Source organism: Eubalaena glacialis, chromosome 5 (genome assembly GCF_028564815.1).
Source record: "Eubalaena glacialis isolate mEubGla1 chromosome 5, mEubGla1.1.hap2.+ XY, whole genome shotgun sequence".
NCBI lineage: Eukaryota > Metazoa > Chordata > Mammalia > Artiodactyla > Balaenidae > Eubalaena > Eubalaena glacialis.
This window is the reverse complement of record NC_083720.1, coordinates 23,006,797-23,026,974: the sequence shown is the minus strand read 5'-3', so window position 1 is coordinate 23,026,974 and position 20,178 is coordinate 23,006,797. Positions and strand designations below refer to the sequence as shown.

The 20,178-nt window shown below is 35.5% G+C and overlaps 1 protein-coding gene across 1 annotated transcript in view; it reads left to right on the top strand.

The window, feature by feature from the left end:
* LOC133091948 (bifunctional heparan sulfate N-deacetylase/N-sulfotransferase 3) overlaps positions 1–20,178 on the top strand; it is a 147,714-nt gene that overhangs the window by 108,256 nt on the left and 19,280 nt on the right. The window contains exons 6-11 of the mRNA XM_061191130.1: positions 3,361–3,543; positions 5,711–5,807; positions 9,859–9,982; positions 13,869–14,043; positions 17,039–17,209; positions 18,619–18,728. Coding sequence (XP_061047113.1) covers positions 3,361–3,543; positions 5,711–5,807; positions 9,859–9,982; positions 13,869–14,043; positions 17,039–17,209; positions 18,619–18,728 — 860 coding nt within the window. The remainder of the gene's footprint in view (positions 1–3,360; positions 3,544–5,710; positions 5,808–9,858; positions 9,983–13,868; positions 14,044–17,038; positions 17,210–18,618; positions 18,729–20,178) is intronic.

Sequence of the window (20,178 nt, the reverse complement as noted above, 5' to 3'; positions counted from 1 at the left end):
TCATAAGTAACATACTGTTTTTACACCCTAACTTCCTCTCCCCTCCCCTCTGACCTTCTCAAAGCAAACAGAATAATTACTGCATTGTCAACTGCTTTTGCACCAGGACCCATGTTTCCCTCCTTATTCTTCTTGGTAGTGATTCATCCATCTCCAATACCTGGAGCTTATCAGAGGCTGGAAAGTATAGATAAAGTTTCCCACATCTTTCTCTTAGCCATACTTTTACAACTGGTATCTGTTTCCTTTCTCATAAATGCCAGTATATGAGATATTTGGCATTTACCATTTGCCTTTTATAGAAAAAAAATCATAGATAAGTATCTTGTTATACAAATCTATGTTTATCGGGCTAGAATTTTTTTCAGCTGTTAATCAGATAAACTTTATGTCTTTGGCAGTTTCCAATGATTTGAGTTTTAAGCGGCTGATTAGTCTTTTGGGTAACAAGGAGAATTGCTTGCAGTTTGCTTACAGCAAAAAACTGTTATAGAAATGCAACTGTAACTTCTTTTGACATCTTCCTTCTCATTGGATTCTGCATATATAGTAAAGATAACTTATTTTGACACATTCAATCCTTTTTTTTAAAACAAAACAAAACCCCTTAGTTCTGAAACACTCTTAAAATTATAAAGGCATCTTCTTTAGGAAACGACTAATATCTACTTTCCCTGAAATGGCAACCTTTTCAAGCTGCTTCTTTGTTTCTTTCTATTCCATGCAGACATTGTTGTCAGGTGAGGAACTGCCAAGAAGTAAGGTGACACTATAGTTGTCACAGATCAGAACAGAAGAAGAAATACTATTTGGAAAGCAAGCTAATTTTTGACCAAAACCTTCTCTTTATATATCCGTTCCCACCTGTGCTGTTGCTTACCTGTGCTGTTGCTTGTTGTGCATACCTTCCTAACAAAAATAATAAGAAAACTTGGAGAGGTGACATGTTCAGCAAAAGATATGTACAATGTTCCATGTGTAGAGAGAGTATTGTGATTCACCCCCCAATAAAAGTTTAAAAAGAAATTGAAGTGTTTTATGTCCTGACCAATTATATATTCCCTTTATGGCCTTGTATTTCTTTAGGAGCACAAAACAAATCCCAGGCTTGAGTCCAAAGCCTAAAAGTGTCATGAGGTGACGTGCATTACAAAACCATCACTTTGAAGCAGTCCTTTTGCTTATGGTACACTTTGTATTATGTTAAAGTTGATATACAAAAATAGAATTGAAAACCTAGGAAAGTTTCCCTGGTTGGAGGTTAAGTAGCTTTTCTTTTACAGGATTAAGTTCAACACCTTATAAGTATTACCTTAATTCTTGCCAATCAGGTTCAGTTTCAGCAAAAGCAATGTCATCAACCAGCTCATACTCACTTTGGGCCACTTCTGTTTTTACCAGAGAGAGAAGCATTTTTTACTTTCTACACTCATACAAGTAAAAAAGTGGCACTCTGCTTTAAATGTCACAGCATAGAATGCTTTCCAAGGTTGAAAAGTAAATTCAAAGGGATGTCAAATGTATTAGTATCAGAAAGTCAAACAGTATCTCTAAGTTTTTCATTTTCTGTCCAATGCAGATATTAAAGTGAAATATAGACACAGATTTTTTGATAAGTCTTTCATAAAAATAAAGCGATAAATTTGAATTAGTGGCTAACTAGGTTAACATATTTTTTTTACATTGTATGAAAAAAATTTAATAGAAAGGCACTTGAAGTATCATTTTGCCATTGTTATTGGGCCACACTGAAAAATGTAGCATATAAAACAAATGATGAAAGACTGCTTCGAACGGTTATCAGGAAAGAACTTCCAAATTTAACTATGATTTTCTTAAATCTCTCAATAGACTACTGTTTTGATAAATTTTGGAGGAAACAAAGGAGGGGGTGAGAAAGGTCAAACAATTGAAGCTACTATAAAAAATAACCAGAAGGTTAGGTTTTAAAAGTCTCATTTTTCACAAATACCCCAAATGGTAAAAGTCTTACTTATCAATTCCATGACTGCATCAGTCTGCTGGTAGCTATTTAAAATCACCCTTAAAGTATTTTGTCTGTGAAAGTTTTAAGATTTAAAATATATTCAGGCAGAGTGAACAGAAACACGATTAAATATTCTTGATCACACTTGAAGCTTTTCATGTTAAAGTCTGTGATTTGTTCTATATAATATAGGATATTACTGCTTCCTTTTATTCATAGTTGTAAGTAATTATATTTTTTCTGATTCTTTATATCAAAACTTTCTCTCATCTCTGCCACTTAACCTCAATAAATTTTCTTAAATACTTCTCTCAGCCAGTCTCTTAATGAATGAACCTATTATATTCATTATTATGATGATTATAATAACCATTATTACTATTCATTCATATGACATTATATATTTTAGGAGCGTACTATTATCCCATGAATTACTTTTATGATCTCTTTATAGCAGCATAAATGCCACAGTGGTTTTCACTGCCATTGAAAATCTCATGCAGAATTATTTCCATTTGTCAACACTAACCAACAAAAGCTATTTGCATTCACTTTAAGCAGTAGCTTTAAAAATGCCCATTCTACATTCCTGACCAATTTAATTAAACCTAAAGAATTCAAATTTATTTTATTATAAAAAGATCCCCATGTTTGCTATAATTTTTTTTTCAATGCATGGATTCAATCTAGGACACCTGCTTCCATAGCAATAGTTTATCTAGCCGAGCACTGAAAACTTTTCTTAAAGGAGGTAGTTAATATTGGAAATAGTAGACTCAATAAATATGGAAAAGGGTTTCAGAGTGTCATTGATGGAAAATAGTTGATTGTTCTTTTAGTAAAAATTCATTCACTAGTCTTTTGTCATTATGGCCTCTAATAAATACAAATCAGAGGATATTCAGTTAATGCTAATAATCACAATTCATTGATTATTTATATCCATTAATTCTACATACTATGTTACAAATCAGATTAAGTTGATTGAAATTACAAAATCCCAACCTCCTGCTGCCTCAAATTATGAATAGTTCACATATCATGAAGCCACTATGTGTGAACATCTAGGATGTGTTATTCAGCATCAGTCGAATTGCACCAACGTGGGTCTGTGGCAGTTGGACTCATTTTTTGTTATGAAATACATTAAAACCTCAGGAAAAAAAATGCTCACCAAGTCTTGCTAATAACACATCCTCCAGAGTGCATTAATGTAGTGAGAGTATTTGAGATATGTCCAAAATTCAAAAACGTTTCATGAACTGAAACCCTGTGCAAAGACTTCTTAAGAAAAACTAGCATTGCTGTGATTGCACTGCCCCCTAGGGTTAAAATAACTTGTGTTTACACTGAATTTCATTTGCCTTTTTCAGATCAGCATTTTCATGACCCATTTGTCTAACTATGGGAATGACCGACTGGGATTATATACATTTGTCAATCTAGCCAACTTCGTGCAGAGCTGGACCAACTTGCGACTTCAGACTCTGCCTCCAGTGCAGCTGGCTCATAAATATTTTGAGCTCTTTCCCGATCAAAAAGACCCTCTCTGGCAGGTAAGATTGGGTCAATGATTGGTATTATTAATGAATCCCACAAACATATCTTGGAGTTTTATGAGGTAATCCAAATCTGAAAAGTGAAGGCATCCTGGGGAAAACATAACATACATTTTGTGTGTTAGTAGATTTGAGAAACTTCATAGTGGGCCATATTCTCTGTTCCTGTGCCCATTAGAAACTATGGAATTCTGAAAGCTCAGAGAGAGGTTCAGTGGATATAATGTTTTGAATCAGGAGTGAGGGATCAATTTGCAGATTGCAATAGGCTGAAAGAGCAGAAGATGGTTTAGGCGTGTGTTAGACAGGTAGCCAGCTGGTCAGCCTTGAGCACATCACCTCTCATGACTAAATGACATTACAGGGATAGGTGAGAAGAGTTCAGAACTGACATCTGCTTCTGAACCACGAGGTACACCAGCAGCTGCAGAATATAGTCAGCTTTCAAAAGTATTATCGGGAATTACTTTGGACATGAGGAAAGTGTTTAGTGGCAAAATCACTGAGCTTCTTAAGAGAAAATGTCACATAAACATGGCATATTCAAACTGTTCCAGGCATGATCCAGATTTCAAAGCTTACACTCTCATGTGTCTAGAATTGCAAAAACATACTTTGAGCTTAGATTCCCCACACCATGATCTGGGGAAAGTAATCATCTTTAGCAAACAACTACATAGTGCTTATTACATGTCTGACTGGGTTCTTTACATATGTTCATTCATTTAATCCTCACAACTATCCTTTGGGGTAGGTATTTATTATCGCCATTTTACAGATGAAGAAACTGGGGCACAGAAAGGCTGAGACACTTAAGCAAGGTCATACAGCTGCTATGTGACAGAGTGGGAAAGAATTCCAGGCCACTGCGCTCTGAATCAATGTTCTAAATGAGAGTTACTGACAGAGCTGATGGTATAATAATAATGATCTTCAGAAGCAGAATTCAGTAAATTTCACAGATTGAAGTTACAGTAAGCTCTGCACTTATATTCTATTCATTTAGCTCTGAACTTGAGCTAATTACCTCCTGGGCACAAACAGATAACCCCAAGAAGAAACGTAACTACACATTTTAGTAGGTTAAAGTTGGTGGTTATAAAATTATCACTGCATATTATTTTGCAGTTAAGATTTTAAAACACCCATCTTTTTATGTTAACCACTACAGAACATCACCAGGTGTTAGCCACTGGAAAGACATGAAACTTTCCTGCTAATTTAACACCTTATTTTAAAACTGAAATCATATTATTTCAGGTGAAACCACTTTTTTTCTAGACCAACAGCCAAAAAGAATACCCTTACTTTAATCTTAAAATCTGTTGCTTATGCTAAATAAGCAGAAGGTTTATTTAACTGCACGTACCTATAGTGGTAATTGAATAGAAATAGAGTGTTGTCCTGTTTGCCTATTCCTGAATAATATTAAAAGGTGCCGTTAATTCTTTACGTAATATGTACTTAGAGGTTAAAATTAAGGATGTTCTAGATACATCTTGCACAGTGGGTTTGGTTTAACTACTATAGACCAAAAGCAGATTCCCTAAGGTAGTAATTCACCCTCATTTTACCCTTTCACTGAAATTTAGTGCTTTTTAGTATCACAGTCTGTAAAGTTATAGTTTTAGACATACATTTACTGACCTTTGAAGGCAGCTGAAAGGAATCTGCTGTCTCTTTAAATATTATTACAGCCAGATCCATCTCCCTTTGAAGCATAGCAGGAAAGCTCAAAGTTACTTAGAATAAAAGTCTGACACCTTAAATTTCAGTTACTTATTGAATGCTGAGAGCGTATCTTCTTTTAGGTTAGCGCAAGCACAGTCTCTGCCCAAGCTCATTATTTTAAAACTTAAACCACACACCCACAATTAAGACATAGAACTGCCAATAGCAGAAAAAATATTAAACCTGCAGTGCTATGAAGCTGTTTTCCCATAATGGAAATGTCTCCCCTCCCTCACCTCCTCAGTAGACACTCAACTTCAGTATGGAAAGGAGTTATTTGAAATCTTCCATGATGCCACTTCAAGACTTTCACTAAAAGAAGGAGACACATAGCCTTGTTTCCTGGGATATCTTTTCAAGGACAGAAGTTGAAAAACTCTAGCACACAATGGGCACCCACAAAAATACAACTCTATTTTCTTCTCCTGTTTAGAATCCTTGTGATGACAAACGCCACAGAGACATTTGGTCTAAAGAAAAAACCTGTGATCGCTTACCAAAATTCTTGGTAATAGGGCCCCAGAAAACTGGTGAGAAATTTTTATGTTATAATTAACCAAACAGTGTAAAAATCCTGATGAGAAGACAGTGAATTCACGTCACAATGACTTCTCAAACTGCCTATAAATATTGATGAATGAATAACATTTTATTCTCCGACGTAATCTTTGTTTAGCTCAATAATGTGTTTTTTAAAGTAAAAAGGATGAAAATAGATGTCACACAGTTTGAATATCCAGCAGTCAATTTGGTGGCAAAAGTTATGTTTTTTCCAAAGACCTTAATTGAAAAGTGGTGTTATTAACATTTCTAAAATCAAAACTAATCACGTGTTTGGAGAGTGACTGACAGGATTTCATCAAAAGTCAAGATGGACACATGTAAGTACCTATAACTCTTCTGGAAATTTAGCCTCTTCCTGCCATCTTCCTGATATAGTTTATTTCTAGACTATTTCTTGCAGAAATGACTATTTTCTAAAAGTCTATAAAAGATGTTTGACAAGCAGAGTTCCTAGACGTAAACAAAACTTTGTGCTAAGAAAGATATTTATTCATACCCAGGAGAAATCTTTGGCACTTTTTCTTAAATTGGTGTGCAATTTTTTCCCTTAAACTTCCTGTCTCTGTAAGAATCAGTATTAAAATGAAGCCCGGTGGAAGCTTTAAAATGCCAGACATTCAAGCTGTATCCTGCATGATAAATTATTTGGGGCTTTTCATTTCTAGCTTCACCGAAAACAGCCATTTCAACCCTTCCTAAGGGGAATACATTCCCTTTCCTCATTTCTCTAGAAATAACTGGGGAGAATCCTACATAATGCACACAGTAAGTTTAGCCTATTCATTTTCTCTTAGTCCCATTTACAAATATCAATCTGAAAACAATAATAAATACGACAAATAGTTCTCTTATCCTTATTTATTTCACTTGTCCTTATCTATTTAAAGTCAAGAAGCAACTAGAAAGACATTTAAAGTCTCTTTAGCGAACTCCCACTGTCATTACATAGCTTTGTCATTAACAATCACATCTCTCTGAAGCTTGGAAGATCAAGTTTGCCTCAGAAAGCCCTGCAGGATATGCTTCCTCTTGTGTTGTGCTAGATGTGCAGACATTTTAATATCATAGTTAGATGACAGAATTACTTGTCATCTTTAACTCATCTGGGTTTCCAAATGTTTATGTTACAATTTGTAGATGACATTTACCTTTGGAAGGGGATTTTTATCTCCTTTTTATAGAAATTGAATTTTTTCCCAGTTTTATAGAGGTATAATTTACACACAGTAAAATTCACCCATTTTAAATGCACAGTTTGATGAATTTTAGAAATTGTACACAGTGGTATAACCACTACAACATTAAAGATTTAGAACACTTCTGTCTCCCTAAAAAGTTTCTCCATGTCTTTTTCTTCTGAGTCCTTGTGGGATTTTTTTTTTTTTAATTCAAACAGAAAGTCACAAAAATTATAATCATCCTCATCAGTTCACTCAGTCCCATGTAATTAATTTTTTTTTCATCTTGATCTTTTGTTAGCACTTTTATGAATTCATCAGTTTTCCATTAGAGTTCTGAAAATGCTTATTCATTCAGTTCAGCAGTATAGTCAGTTACCAGAAACCTGTACTTGTCAGAGTCTTTTCCATGATCTCCATGTCTTTTTCTCCCCCATCCTCAGCCACAGCCACTTTCCGCCACTATAGTTTTGCCTTTTCTAGAATTTCACATAAATGGAATCATAAAATATGTAATCTTTTGTGTTGGACTTCTTTCACTTAGCATATTGCTTTTGAGATTCATCCATATTGTTGTATATATTGATATTTTATGAGATTATTTTTTAAATGGACAAACATATCTTCTTATATCAGTTCCATAAAAATTAATTAGCTTCATTTTTATCTTTAGTTTTGCCAAAAGTATTTTTCTGAATAATTTTGCATGGATGTATAGTCATCTGGATATTCAAATATTTTTAGTGTTGAAACTAACAAAAATATAAAAACTGAAGCTTTTTTTGAACATGTGTGTCTATGATTATGCAGTTGAGATACACAAACACACACACACACACACACACACACACACAGGACAGTTTATTCAGACCCAAGAATATGAGTAGATAAAGATAGAATTCAAACACCACAACTTAACAATTTTTTGACCACTGATAAATTACAGTATGCCTTTTACTGACTATGCAAATGATTAGATCGTATTCATTTTTGTTTGTCTTATTAATGCTCATCATGCTATTAAAAGCAAATAACATGATTTAATACAATTCTTAAAAATAAAATTCAGAAAAGAATGTTATCAGTTGATCTGAGAATGGAATTAATCTATTTTCTTTTTTCACATTGTAATAGCTATTCTTTCTGTCTTTACAAATACTATATTCTTTTCAATTTTTAAAAAATGCATTACTGAACTCTATCTCAATAAAATTATTTTTTAAAATACCTTACTAATATTTAGATATGGAGCTATTTAGGTACTTTCACTTAGATTATCTCACTTGACCCTCATAGAGCCCTGATAGCTAAGTATTTTCTTCCCCACTACACAGATAAGAAAACTAAGACTCAGGTTAGATATTTTTGTTCAAGTTCACACAGCTGGTAAGTGCTGGAAATAAAACTCTTGATCCTAGAAGTTATCGGACTCTAAAGATCATGCTCTAGGACTTCCCTGGTGGCCCAGTGGTTAAGAATCCGCCTGCCAATGCAGGGGACACGGGTTCAATCCCTGGTCTGGGAAGATCCCACATGCCGCGGAGCAACTAAGCCTGTGCGCCACAACTACTGAGCCTGCGCTCTAGAGCCCACGTGCCACAACTAGTGAAGCCCGCACGCCTAGAGCCCGTGCTCTGCAACAAGAGAGAAGCCACCACGATGAGAAGCCCGCGCACTGCAAGGAAGAGTAGCCCCCGCTCGCGGCAACTAAAGAAAGCCTGAGCACAGCAACGAAGACCCAACGCAGCCAAAAATTTAAAAATAAATAAATTTATTAAATAAATAAATAAATAAAGATCATGCTCTAGAAAGCTTTACTATGGATTTCAAGTAATGGAACATTTTTTTTCCCAGTAAGTTTTAGGCTTTGTCCCATATTTCTTCTAAGTCAGTGATTCTTAAAGTGTGCTAAATCAGAAACTCTGGGATAGAGCCCAGCTCTCTGTTTTAATAGCCTCCAGGTGAATCTGATGCATGCTAAAGTTTGAGAAGCACTGTTTTAAGTCAAGTTTGTGAAGAACATTTTTACCTCGTATATCGTAGGTTATCTGTGATTGTAGATAAAATATTCATTGTTTGGCTCAGATATAATCTAGGAACACTGCCTCTTCCAATTCATTGTTTTAGAGAATATTGCTGTTGACAGTTATTTTAACAAATCTATATGAGTACCTGTGATATGCCATTCTCTTCCCAAAAATGCAAATTTTGTCATGTCACTAACAAAGGGCACCAATTTTTTTTCAAATTTAGCGATTTAAACAATTTTGGCACTACTTTTTATAGGTATGTAAATGCATTCAAACTTAAACTGGTTAAAAGTTTAAATTCTGTCTCAAATTAATAAGCTGTCATAGGCCTCGGGAAGAACTTTATAGGGAAACCCAAGTATTAATTTGATAATGTAACATCTCATATTAAATAATGATAGCTTTCATTTATATGGTACTTTATTAATGTCAAAATATCTTCAGATACAATATATCTTTTCGTCCTCAGAGAAAGCCTAGGAAATAATCAAGGCAGGAGATTTTCCACTAATAAGTCAAGACAAAGAAGCTAAAAGCCAAAGACACAGACCAAGTCAGTGACTGAACTGAGGTCAAAAGCCAGTTCTCCCAGTTCCTGCAACAGGCCTTTTCTCACATCACACTGTCCTCATTTTTTAGAATTTGCTTCTTTTAAGATGCTGGTTATCTATTCAATTTAATTCAAGGAGTACTTATATGTATCTGTTTGGATCATTGAAACACTTAGTTTATTAATGACTTTGAAATGCTAATAAACAGGAAACTGTGTTTTTGTTTAATTAATCTCTGAACCTCTATTATCTTTTCAGGAACCACTGCTTTGTATTTGTTCCTGGTTATGCATCCTTCCATCCTTAGTAACTCCCCCAGCCCAAAAACCTTTGAGGAGGTACAGTTCTTTAATAGAAATAACTACCACAGGGGGATTGATTGGTAAGATGGGTTATTAGTATAAATCTAAAAGTATATGTACTGTGCACAGTATAAAATTAGCGCTTATAATTATAAACATTTAAGTTTGTAGCCACAAATAAAAGTCATCCTCCGTGCCTTAGAAACTGATTGAAGGAGCACGAAAATTACTCATAACAAACTTTTCTCAGGTTACGAAGGGACTTGTCGCCTCAAGAGACTTACGTGTAATTTTAATTTGCATTAATTATCTTTGATGGTAATTACAGATAAAAAGTCAGAGAAATACCTAATACACAGGAATTTCATTTCTCTCTACTCTTAAGAAAACACTTTCGTAACTTTCTGTTCTTATGCACTTTGCATTTCAGTGATGCTACAGTTCACATATATAATTTTCAATTTTTACTTTGGTACAAATGTAAATAAATAAATAGAACTAGAAATGTGTATGCATTTTATGAGTAATGAAAGCTATAAAAAAGCTATCAACAATATACAAAATTTAATTTTTGGCCTTTGAAATTAGAACCATATCAACCATCTAAGGAAAAGAGTTAAATTAAAATTAAAAGTTAAAATGTCAATATACACAGAATATGTGATGTAGCAGGAACAAATGTTGCAAACAGACATGTTAATCATAAAATGTATCTAGAAGTCTTTCTTTTAAGATATAAATTCTGGGCAGAAAGTGGTATAAAAGAGTAAATTCTTATAATAACTCGAGCATGAACATAAACATTTTGCATGTAGTTTAGCAGAAAGGTGTATATTAACTTCTGTTGTCAAATCGCATAATCTCTGTTTTATATGTATCAACCCCCTCAAGTTTTGCTTGTGAGCCATCCAAATGGAAAGCTGAAGAAATGGATTGAGTATAAGTTGAGCACCTACTAGGATTTACATATATTCTAATTGTTATATATTTCCCTGCCAATTCTTTAGTACAATGCTTGATATTAATTAATTGCAGTAGTGTTAAATAACAACTGTGAGAATCAAGAAACCCATCAACTACTTCAGCCACTATTTTCCCACTGACTCAAATATCAATATACATGCTGTATACAGTAGAATAAAATGATGTTCACATCAGAACTAAAGGAGGTGATTAAAAACTGCTTTGGAAGTGGAGAGGAATGCAATAATACTTGGATTCCCTGGGACTTAAGAATATCTGTGAGAATATTCAATTAAAAAAAAAAAGCTGTTCATAGACAGTAATGTGTACAGGCACTATAACAGAAACTAAAAATCCCTTAAGTAGCCTACAAAGAGATGGCATAAATAAGTAGAAATCTAAAGACAATTAAAGATTTTAATTATAACTCACTAGAATACCCCAACTGTAAACATTTTTGATTGACAAATTGTGTGTTTATAAAAGGCAGTTAACACAAAGAGCAAATAATGGTAACTGCAAATGTCAATCTATTAGCAATAACTAGAGCTTTGCTCTCAAGGACATCAATGTATTCAGTCTTCAGACTGGCCTTACCTCTCCCTGAAGCATCAATCAGCACCTCAGCAGTCCCTTTAGGACCACAGAGCCACAAGGTTGAAGATTATGTGTCTCAGCATGCCAAGGTCACTTACAGAAGCTCAGGCACAGTTAGTTAATCTGGATACACGGATCTGCTCTTCTTGGAGAACTGGGCAAAACCAGGGCTGCCCTAACTAACCGGCAGCCTAAACACAGGCTTAGGGCACAAGCAAAGCAGGGCAAGTGAAAATGAGAAAACTCCATCTTTGATTAAATAGCCAAGATTCGTGATCAGAATCTCTAAGAAAAATGTTTGATTTATGCATACAGTTAAGTTTTATGTTTCATGGTTTGGTGTTATTTTTTATAATTACCTGGGGAGGCAGTGTATGGTTGGAGTGGCACATGGAGAGCCATAAAATCCTGTTAACATTTGGAACCTCTAAACATCTTAATTTGGCTTTGAGTAAAATCACTTAAAAATACAGGGTCAACCCAAGAAACAAATAAGTGTGGAGTGCTGCAAAAAATCATGTCTTTCAGTTAAAAAAAATTGCTGAGCTGTTATGGGAGTAGCAAAGCTTAAATGAGGCCGGCATTCGCTTTTAACCCCCATATTGTTAAACCACTCTAGTTTGCTCACCAATTCTTTGAATAACCTGAATTCATATTCCAAACGTGGATGTATTTCCACCCTGGAAATATGAAGCTGAATTCTTTATTTTCTTATGAATTCATCAAACATTTTTCAAGTGCTTATTAGTACCAGCCACTATATTAGAAAAAACATGAGCATATAGGCAAACAAGAACTGGCCCCTGCTTTCTCTGTGAGCCTCTGGAGCCTTGTGGGTCCAAGATCCAGAACTGCTGGAGGAAGTTTTCAAGGCCCAAAGTGTTGTAGGTATAGAGGACTACTGGGAAGGTGGGACAGTTTTTAGAAATTAAAAGTTATCCTGCCCTTCTTTTGTGATTCTTGGACCCTTGCTGAGAATAAGCAAGCTTGAGACAAGCTTGGACCAAATAAGATACCACTAGACACTTGATATAACCTTAGCACCCCTGGAACAAGTGTGGGCATCTAAATTTAAAAGTATCCTGAAATATGGCACTTTCTATAAATAGAGTGTACACCAGAACAGTTAACAGATCAAACTTTCCAGAAATGTTTATATATGTCTTTACCCCTAAAAGAAAGGGATGCCAGAATGATATATCACCAACAAGGCAATTTCCAGAAAACATAAAAGGATTTCTTTACTGCCCTGAGTTTCAAGACATCACTTTGTTGCACCAGCCAAACTTTGTAATATGGTAACAACTGGAGTCCTACTAGAAGCTTTATTGTGTGACTGAAAACAACACACTGCAAAAAGAAGTCATCACATAAATGTTCATGATTCTCTTGTTCAGTAATTACTGAACTACCTTGTCTTGGTAACCCAAAGTCATAGTGGCTTATGAATTGAAGAGGGTGTGGGTGGAGTGTGAGGCTATTATTATAAAATGTAAGAAACCCTAGAAGTTAAATTTGCATGTTCTTTCTAAAAAGGCCCCTTTTCCTTTAAAGATGTTCCTTGGTGCTTCAGAAATACCTACTATCATACGCTGAATTCATTTATATTTGACATTTTGTACGAATGGAATATTCTACAAAACCCATTATGTCCTACCTTTCTGTGCTTGAGGCTACAGGTACTCCTGTGCTCACTCTGCTGGCGATTTGAATTCTCACCACACTTAAGGATACAGGACCTGACCTTGGAAAATTTGATAGTATTTTATATCTGAAAATATATACATACTTTTTAAACTTCTATAATTTTTCTAAAGAATATAAATGGCTCTATATGGGAAAAAAATTAAGGAAATGGGCAGTGTTTATATCAGATCTGTTCTGCCCTTTGATACTTTATAGTTGAATATAATAGCAGCACAATACATTAGTGGGAATGAAATTATTTTTTCTTGTGACGAAGTAAAAACTGTTTTGTCTAAGTTTTTTCAAAATGCCTTTGAACTGAACACATCATTTGTTTCGATCAAATTTTCTTCTTGGTTGAGCACTCACATTTTTCTCTGTAAAATATTTCTGCATTTAGATACATTTTATACAGTTAGGTTGATTATTATTGCCATTTGATCACTCTGTGTGTACATTTTTATTATCTCCCATACCTTTTTTTCTTGATATTAAGTAGAACAAAAAGAAAATGTATTTAGAAAAGCATTTTCAAAATACATTATTAGTGTTCTATATATTTTTTCCTTGCCAACAGGCTTGTGGTGTTACAAATGCCTTAAAGAAAAAGGCTTTTGTTTAGGAAACAAATGAATTTTGTTTGTGGGACATTTTTAACATCTTCAGTCACCAGGGTATGAGTATAAACCAGTCTTATTTTGAGAAATATTTCTTTTCTAGGTATATGGATTTCTTCCCAGTCCCATCTAATGTTACCACTGACTTTCTGTTTGAGAAGAGCGCCAATTACTTCCACTCAGAGGAAGCGCCTAAAAGAGCAGCTTCTCTGGTCCCCAAAGCCAAGATCATCACCATTCTCATTGACCCATCAGACCGAGCATATTCCTGGTACCAGGTAAGGAAAATACAGACAGAATCCAGCAAGTAGAAGAGGAGTATGGAGAAGGGAGGGTGGTTTTCAGCAATAGCCACCACCTCGGGTTTTAACAGAAGAGACTTGCTAGCTTTATATCTTCAGGAAGGTAAATAAATTTTTCTGTTTCCATGGAGAAACGTTCCCCTTAAGTTTTTCTTAATTTTGCATTCATTTAATTCATGTATTTAATAAAATGTATTAATACTATGAAGAAATTAAAATAGAGCAAATAAAATAGTATATACTTGTATGTATTCTGCTTCTATATATCTGCATTTTAAAAGTAAAGTGTTACAACTTAAAATCATTATTTTTCATCTAATATGTGTATAATGCTGCTATTATTATCTCAATTTTACAGATAAGGAATATAACTGATTCCCCAAAGCAAAAATCACAGGTCTTTTTTTTTTTTTTTCTGTAAAGGGCCGGAGAGTAAATATTTCAGGCTTTGCAGGCCATATGGTTACAACTCTGCCATTGTATTGCAAAAGCAGCCATACACAATATGGAAATTAATGAGCCTAGCTGTGTTCCAATAAAATTTTATTTACAAAAACAAGCAACAAGCAAAATTTAGCCGTAGATTGATGACCCTGACTCTAAAAGAGCTTAAATAACTGCTGTACTGAAGAAATAACTTAGTAGCAAAACTAAATATAAGAATGAATTCTTCATCCTTGAAAGCCCAGCCTGTGTTCCCTGTTCTAAGCCTCTTTCTCATACACTCCAGGGTTGCCATTATGCTTCTGCTGTTGGTTAGAACCTAGCACAGAAACGATCACTTTGAAATAATTTAACAGACTCTAATAATAAAACTTACACATCAAATACATGTTTACTTTAATAAATATTAAAAATAATAGGAAACAAAACTGCCCCACTGATATTTTATTAATCAAGTAGAAAAAGTTCAATAAAAAGCAGTCAAAATTAAATACAAGAGCATAACAAAATTAATAGAGTCATTGTGTTTAGTCTCTACTATCCTTAGTTATCATTCCTCAGTTTTGTAATTTAAAAACCACTTTCCCAATGTTCATGTGTTCATCCATTCATTAAATTATTTTAATGACTACCATGTACAAAGTACTGTTCTAAGTATGTTCTACAGGTAAATTAACAAATGTGGATGCTACACTTGAGATTGCTTTCAGTCTAATTGGAGAAATATGTGTAAATAACCAGTGTATAAATCAGAAAGTGTTAAGTGACTGATAGACTCCAACAGAGTGATAAAGCCCATCTGATAAAGACCACCAGGAACAACAAGTTAGGTATATTAATTGGCTGCAGCAGAGGAGCCTGAACACTTGAAGAACTATTTGGGCACTTCCCTAAAGAAGAGAAGGATTTGTAAGGGGAGAAATTTAGGTAAAATTAACATGAAGTGTTTGATAGATGCAGGCAGGGCTGTGTGTAAGCTGGTTATCAGTAGGTCAGGGCTGAAAAGCAGACTAACGGTCCAAGTTCCTTGGAAACTATAAAGTTAAGATAAATGTGGAATGTTACGTCCAAAAATCACTTACCTGAAACTCTGCACCTGGGTTGGAAATAAGGCTTCTTTGTATTAAAGTGACCCACATAGCTCTGATCCTCCAGGCAAGACTGGGATGTTCCATTCTCACTGACTTCAAACATCTAAATTCCTGACAATCTATGATATTAGAGAATAAAGTTTCTCAGCATGGGGTCTTTTTTAACAAAAGCAGTTTTTCCATGTTCACAAAAGGAAGCACAGATTGTCAGGAAACGTTTCGTGGCTGGGACAGACTGGGGGAAGGTCATGGGATCTTAGACAGGCATACTGATAATGATCTGCATGATAGGGAATGAGACATCCTGGAAAGCTGGAATCCACAACTCCGCACGAATCAGTCATGCCCAACTCCTACAGCCATCTTTTAAATCAAAAATACAGCAGATTGCAAACTGACTGATTTGATATTGCGCCTTTTACCTTTTCCACTAGGTATCTAGAGAAAAAAGAAATAAGCCTTAATTGACTCAACAAGAAAGAAGAAAATTGGAGCTTGGCAACCACTTAGCCCCTGAAAAATTGAGAATTTGCTGAAAAAGGAGGTTTCAAGGCTGCAAGCTAACAAAACGTCCTAAATATTACAAATAAATCGCTCCACAGTGGCAAAATGCAGGCCTTAACAAAGTCTACTGGAGTTTGTAGTATAGTCATTTGAATCTCAATTGCAGCAAATTTGCTATTCAACTAGATGTGGTAAACATCCACAAACCCACCACTAAGCCTGAATATTTTTTGGTCAATTTAGGGGAAAGGTGATTTCCTCAAACCCCTGGGCGTGAGCCTGAGCCATTATGAAACGCTTTCCTATCTGGATTGCTGCTCTCTGCATTTTCTGTACAATAAGCGATTCTGATTCGTCGCAAAGGTTACCATTAGGTAAAATAATCTTGGCTTTGAGATGCTAGGTAGTATATTATAAAAGCTGTGGGTTTCAGATAATGCACGTCAGAGTTTTCAGTAGTTTCTCCATTTAAATAGCCGATAGGGCTTTTCTAATCTAAAACTGCATTACTAGATGGAGCTAAACTACGTGGCAGAACTAGTAGGGTGCTTTGTGCATTGTGGATATTCACTGGACATGACAAATGGTTTCTTATGGGCTGAAAAGGGGGCATTAAGGCAACTTTCAAAAGTTTACTTTCAGAATAATATGTATACACTAAGGAAACGACTCAGAAAAACTGGTTAAGGAATCCTATCAAGAAGGATTCCACCTCTACCAATTAATTCTCAAATATATACTCTCATCAATGTCATAACTTTAAATCCTGATGCTCCAAGCAAACATTTTCATCCTTAATTAATTGCAAAACAAATAACTCTCCAGCAGTGAGGCACTCCTTCCTTTAGCTTTGAGACTTGTCACAGGGATTGTTTTTTAATTATTTATGCCTATGATTCAAGTCGGTTTAATTATCCACCTTTTCATCATAGCATCAGCGATCACATGAAGACCCCGCAGCTCTGAAGTTTAGCTTCTACGAAGTGATCTCAGCCGGGCCCCGTGCATCCTCTGAGCTTAGAGCCTTGCAGAAGAGATGTTTGGTCCCAGGGTGGTATGCCAGCCACATCGAGAGATGGCTTATTTATTTCCCTCCCTTTCAGGTACTGAGCAATAAGAATCTACATCATGTTACAGTCTCATTAAGTTTACAGCTCTGGTTTGGTTTTCTTTTGCTGGTTCCTCTAGGCTAGTGACTTTGCCTCTAGGCTAGAGGAAATTTTTACTCATTACTAGCCTTTACTCTTTAGTTGTAAATGAGACTCTGGCAAACAGTAATAGGCAGAGGTAGAAAAACTATCTACTCTTCTTTCTAGAAGTACTTCAGGATAATTCTCCCTGCCCTGTTTTCTAGTGCATACCCTTCCTGATTGTAAAGAGCGTCAGAAGCTTGATACTCCTGGTTCTTATTCTGAGAATAAAGCTTGAGAACCTCTTAACCAAACAAGGCAAATATTGTTTTGCTTAATTAAGTGCTGTTATTTCCCTTTGAACCACCTTGCTGCATTTTTCACAAGTCCTATGTTTTCCTTGGTTTCCTTGCTTCTCTCTTTTGCCTAGCATTAGCCTAGATTACAAAATCAGCCCCTACTGGATTGCATAAAGCAGTCCAGTCACATCAGACACAGTATATGCCTGTGTGTCTAGAAACATGCTAGCCATAATTATACCATATATGCAACTATATATGGCTATTTACATTTTTATTAAAATTATATAAAATTAAAAATTAAGTTTCTCAATCACATTAGCCACATTGCAAATGTTCAGTAGCCACCAGTTAGATACCACAGCCATTGAACCTGTCCATCAACAGAGAAAGTTCTAATGAACGATGCTGGTAGAGACTAAATAGAAATATTGGAGAAGAGGTGTGAGCAAGAGCTGCTTTCCAGGCTTTGTGGCCCTTCATCATGGTCTCCTGTCATTTTATCTTGCTGGGACCACCCCCTTCCCTCACCAGAGTAACAACTAAAGTCTGTTGAGGAACTTCTGTTTACTTTCAGGCTTTCTGGGAGTCTTACCTTTTTCTCCAAATGGATTATCAAAATATTTCTTAAAACTTTACAGTGCTACTCCTTTGACTGGAATCATGGAGAATGGCCATGTCCTCTGTCTCACTGTACCTGGTCTGGTCACTTTTCTTCTTTCCTGCAATGCTCCTTCCCACCTTGAATCATGGAATCATTGTTTTATCTGTTTTTAAACTTGGTTTCCATTTGTGATTTTGTAGTCACATTTCTTAAGCTCTCTTGGTACCCTCAAATGGCTTTTTTGTTTTCATAGTGTTTGCAGGACTTCTCAGACTACAAAACGTGAGCACATTTAATTAGTGTGATTTATTTTTTGTTCCAGGTCATTAATGAGGATGGCCTGGTTAAGTCTTAACAACAACGCACACAAATCCCCTCAGTCTCTCACTGAATAAATTCAGAGTGCAGAATTTTTTAATTATGCAGTTACATGTCTTTTTTCAATGTGCATTGTTTTTTTTATTTCCTTGTTAATTTAGTTGCTAATTATTGATGGGCAACAGCTAAGAACTGATCCTGCTACAGTGATGGATGAAGTACAGAAGTTTCTAGGAGTCTCTCCTCATTATAATTACTCAGAAGCTTTAACGTAAGTTTATATTCTAATTAATTTATTGAAGTTTCAGCAGAGAACTGATTTTAAAGAAATTGTAGTTTGGTGATACAGCTGTCAAGTTAGCTGTTCCTTACACACTGATTATTTTCCAGTTGATATTAACCACTTGAGAAAGAACATTTCAACAGTTTGGCAAAGAAATGTCCAAAATCCTCTATTGATTTCTAACTAGGAAAGATTTCCCCTGGAAGGAAAAGAGAGGAACAAAACAGTTGCAAATCTTAAAAGCAACAACTAACCTTAAAAGAGGCTACTTTAAGTTGGTAAGCACTAAGCCTATTTAACAGACAATAGTGAGACCTCTTGGAGGTATTAAAAAGACTTCTTGAACTAGGTGATTTATGAACTCTTCTCTCTTCTGTGTAATTTTCAAAAACCAATGTCATACAGCAAGAAATAGCCCAATAGGTGACTGAATAGGCAGAGAGAAAGGTGCTATTATTACTTCCATTTTTTGCTGGTCTTTACCCACTGTATGACTGACCCTGCCACCTCTTCTTCAGAGGCCTCAGCAGTTACAGCTCTGGTTTGGTTTTCTTTTGCTGGTTCCCACTGATTTTCTTAGATAGTCAACTCCATCGGGGTGGGGGCCAGGGTGAGGCAAGAGAAGCACTAGAATTTAAGGAGGCACTCACTCTCAGGACCCCGCAAATACCTAAGAGTGAGTGTCTCCTAAAATTTTTCAGCCAAGGTGCCTCTCTTGCCTCACCTTAATCCTGACTCTGGGGTTCATTTAGTATTTTAAATAAGACCTCCATCTGACTTTGTCCATTTATAATGGTTGGCAATCAGATGTATGAAGGTTGTGTTTGTTCCTATTTCACATGCAACTGGAACAAGCAACTGGGAGATCCTGAGCTGGATGAACCGTGGACCTGGCTCTCACTGTAATATATATATTTAATTTTAGGGTCATAGACTGAGCCTTAAAAAAACCGATTAAGACTGCAGTGTGGAATTCTTCCATTGTATCTCTCAGTATAAAACTCAGTTCTGTAGAACAACTGATTTTCTCTTTTCATTGTACTCCTTATGCTATAGCAGTTTAGAAAGTGAGAGACAAGATTCCTTTACCTTTCACTGTCCCTTACAGAAAAAGGTTTGCAGAAAACCATCAAATACTGCGTACATCTTGCATAAATCATATGTAGAGACACACGTAAGAGAGACATTTTGATCTAGAGGACAAAGGAGTAGGTGGAACTCGAGAGTTTTGCCCTTCCTTCCTAAGAGTCATTTACTTTGTTGTTACTATTAACCTTCTGACCTCTGTGTTTTCTATAGTGTGAATCCTATCAGAGCTTTGGAGAGCTTAGTTGAAGTACCAACACAGACACTAGCCTTAGGTATTTAACTTTCAGCTTGACCTTAAAGAAAGCTGAGTGAATTTAGCTTTAGTTAGAAATTCGAGTCCACTTTCTGC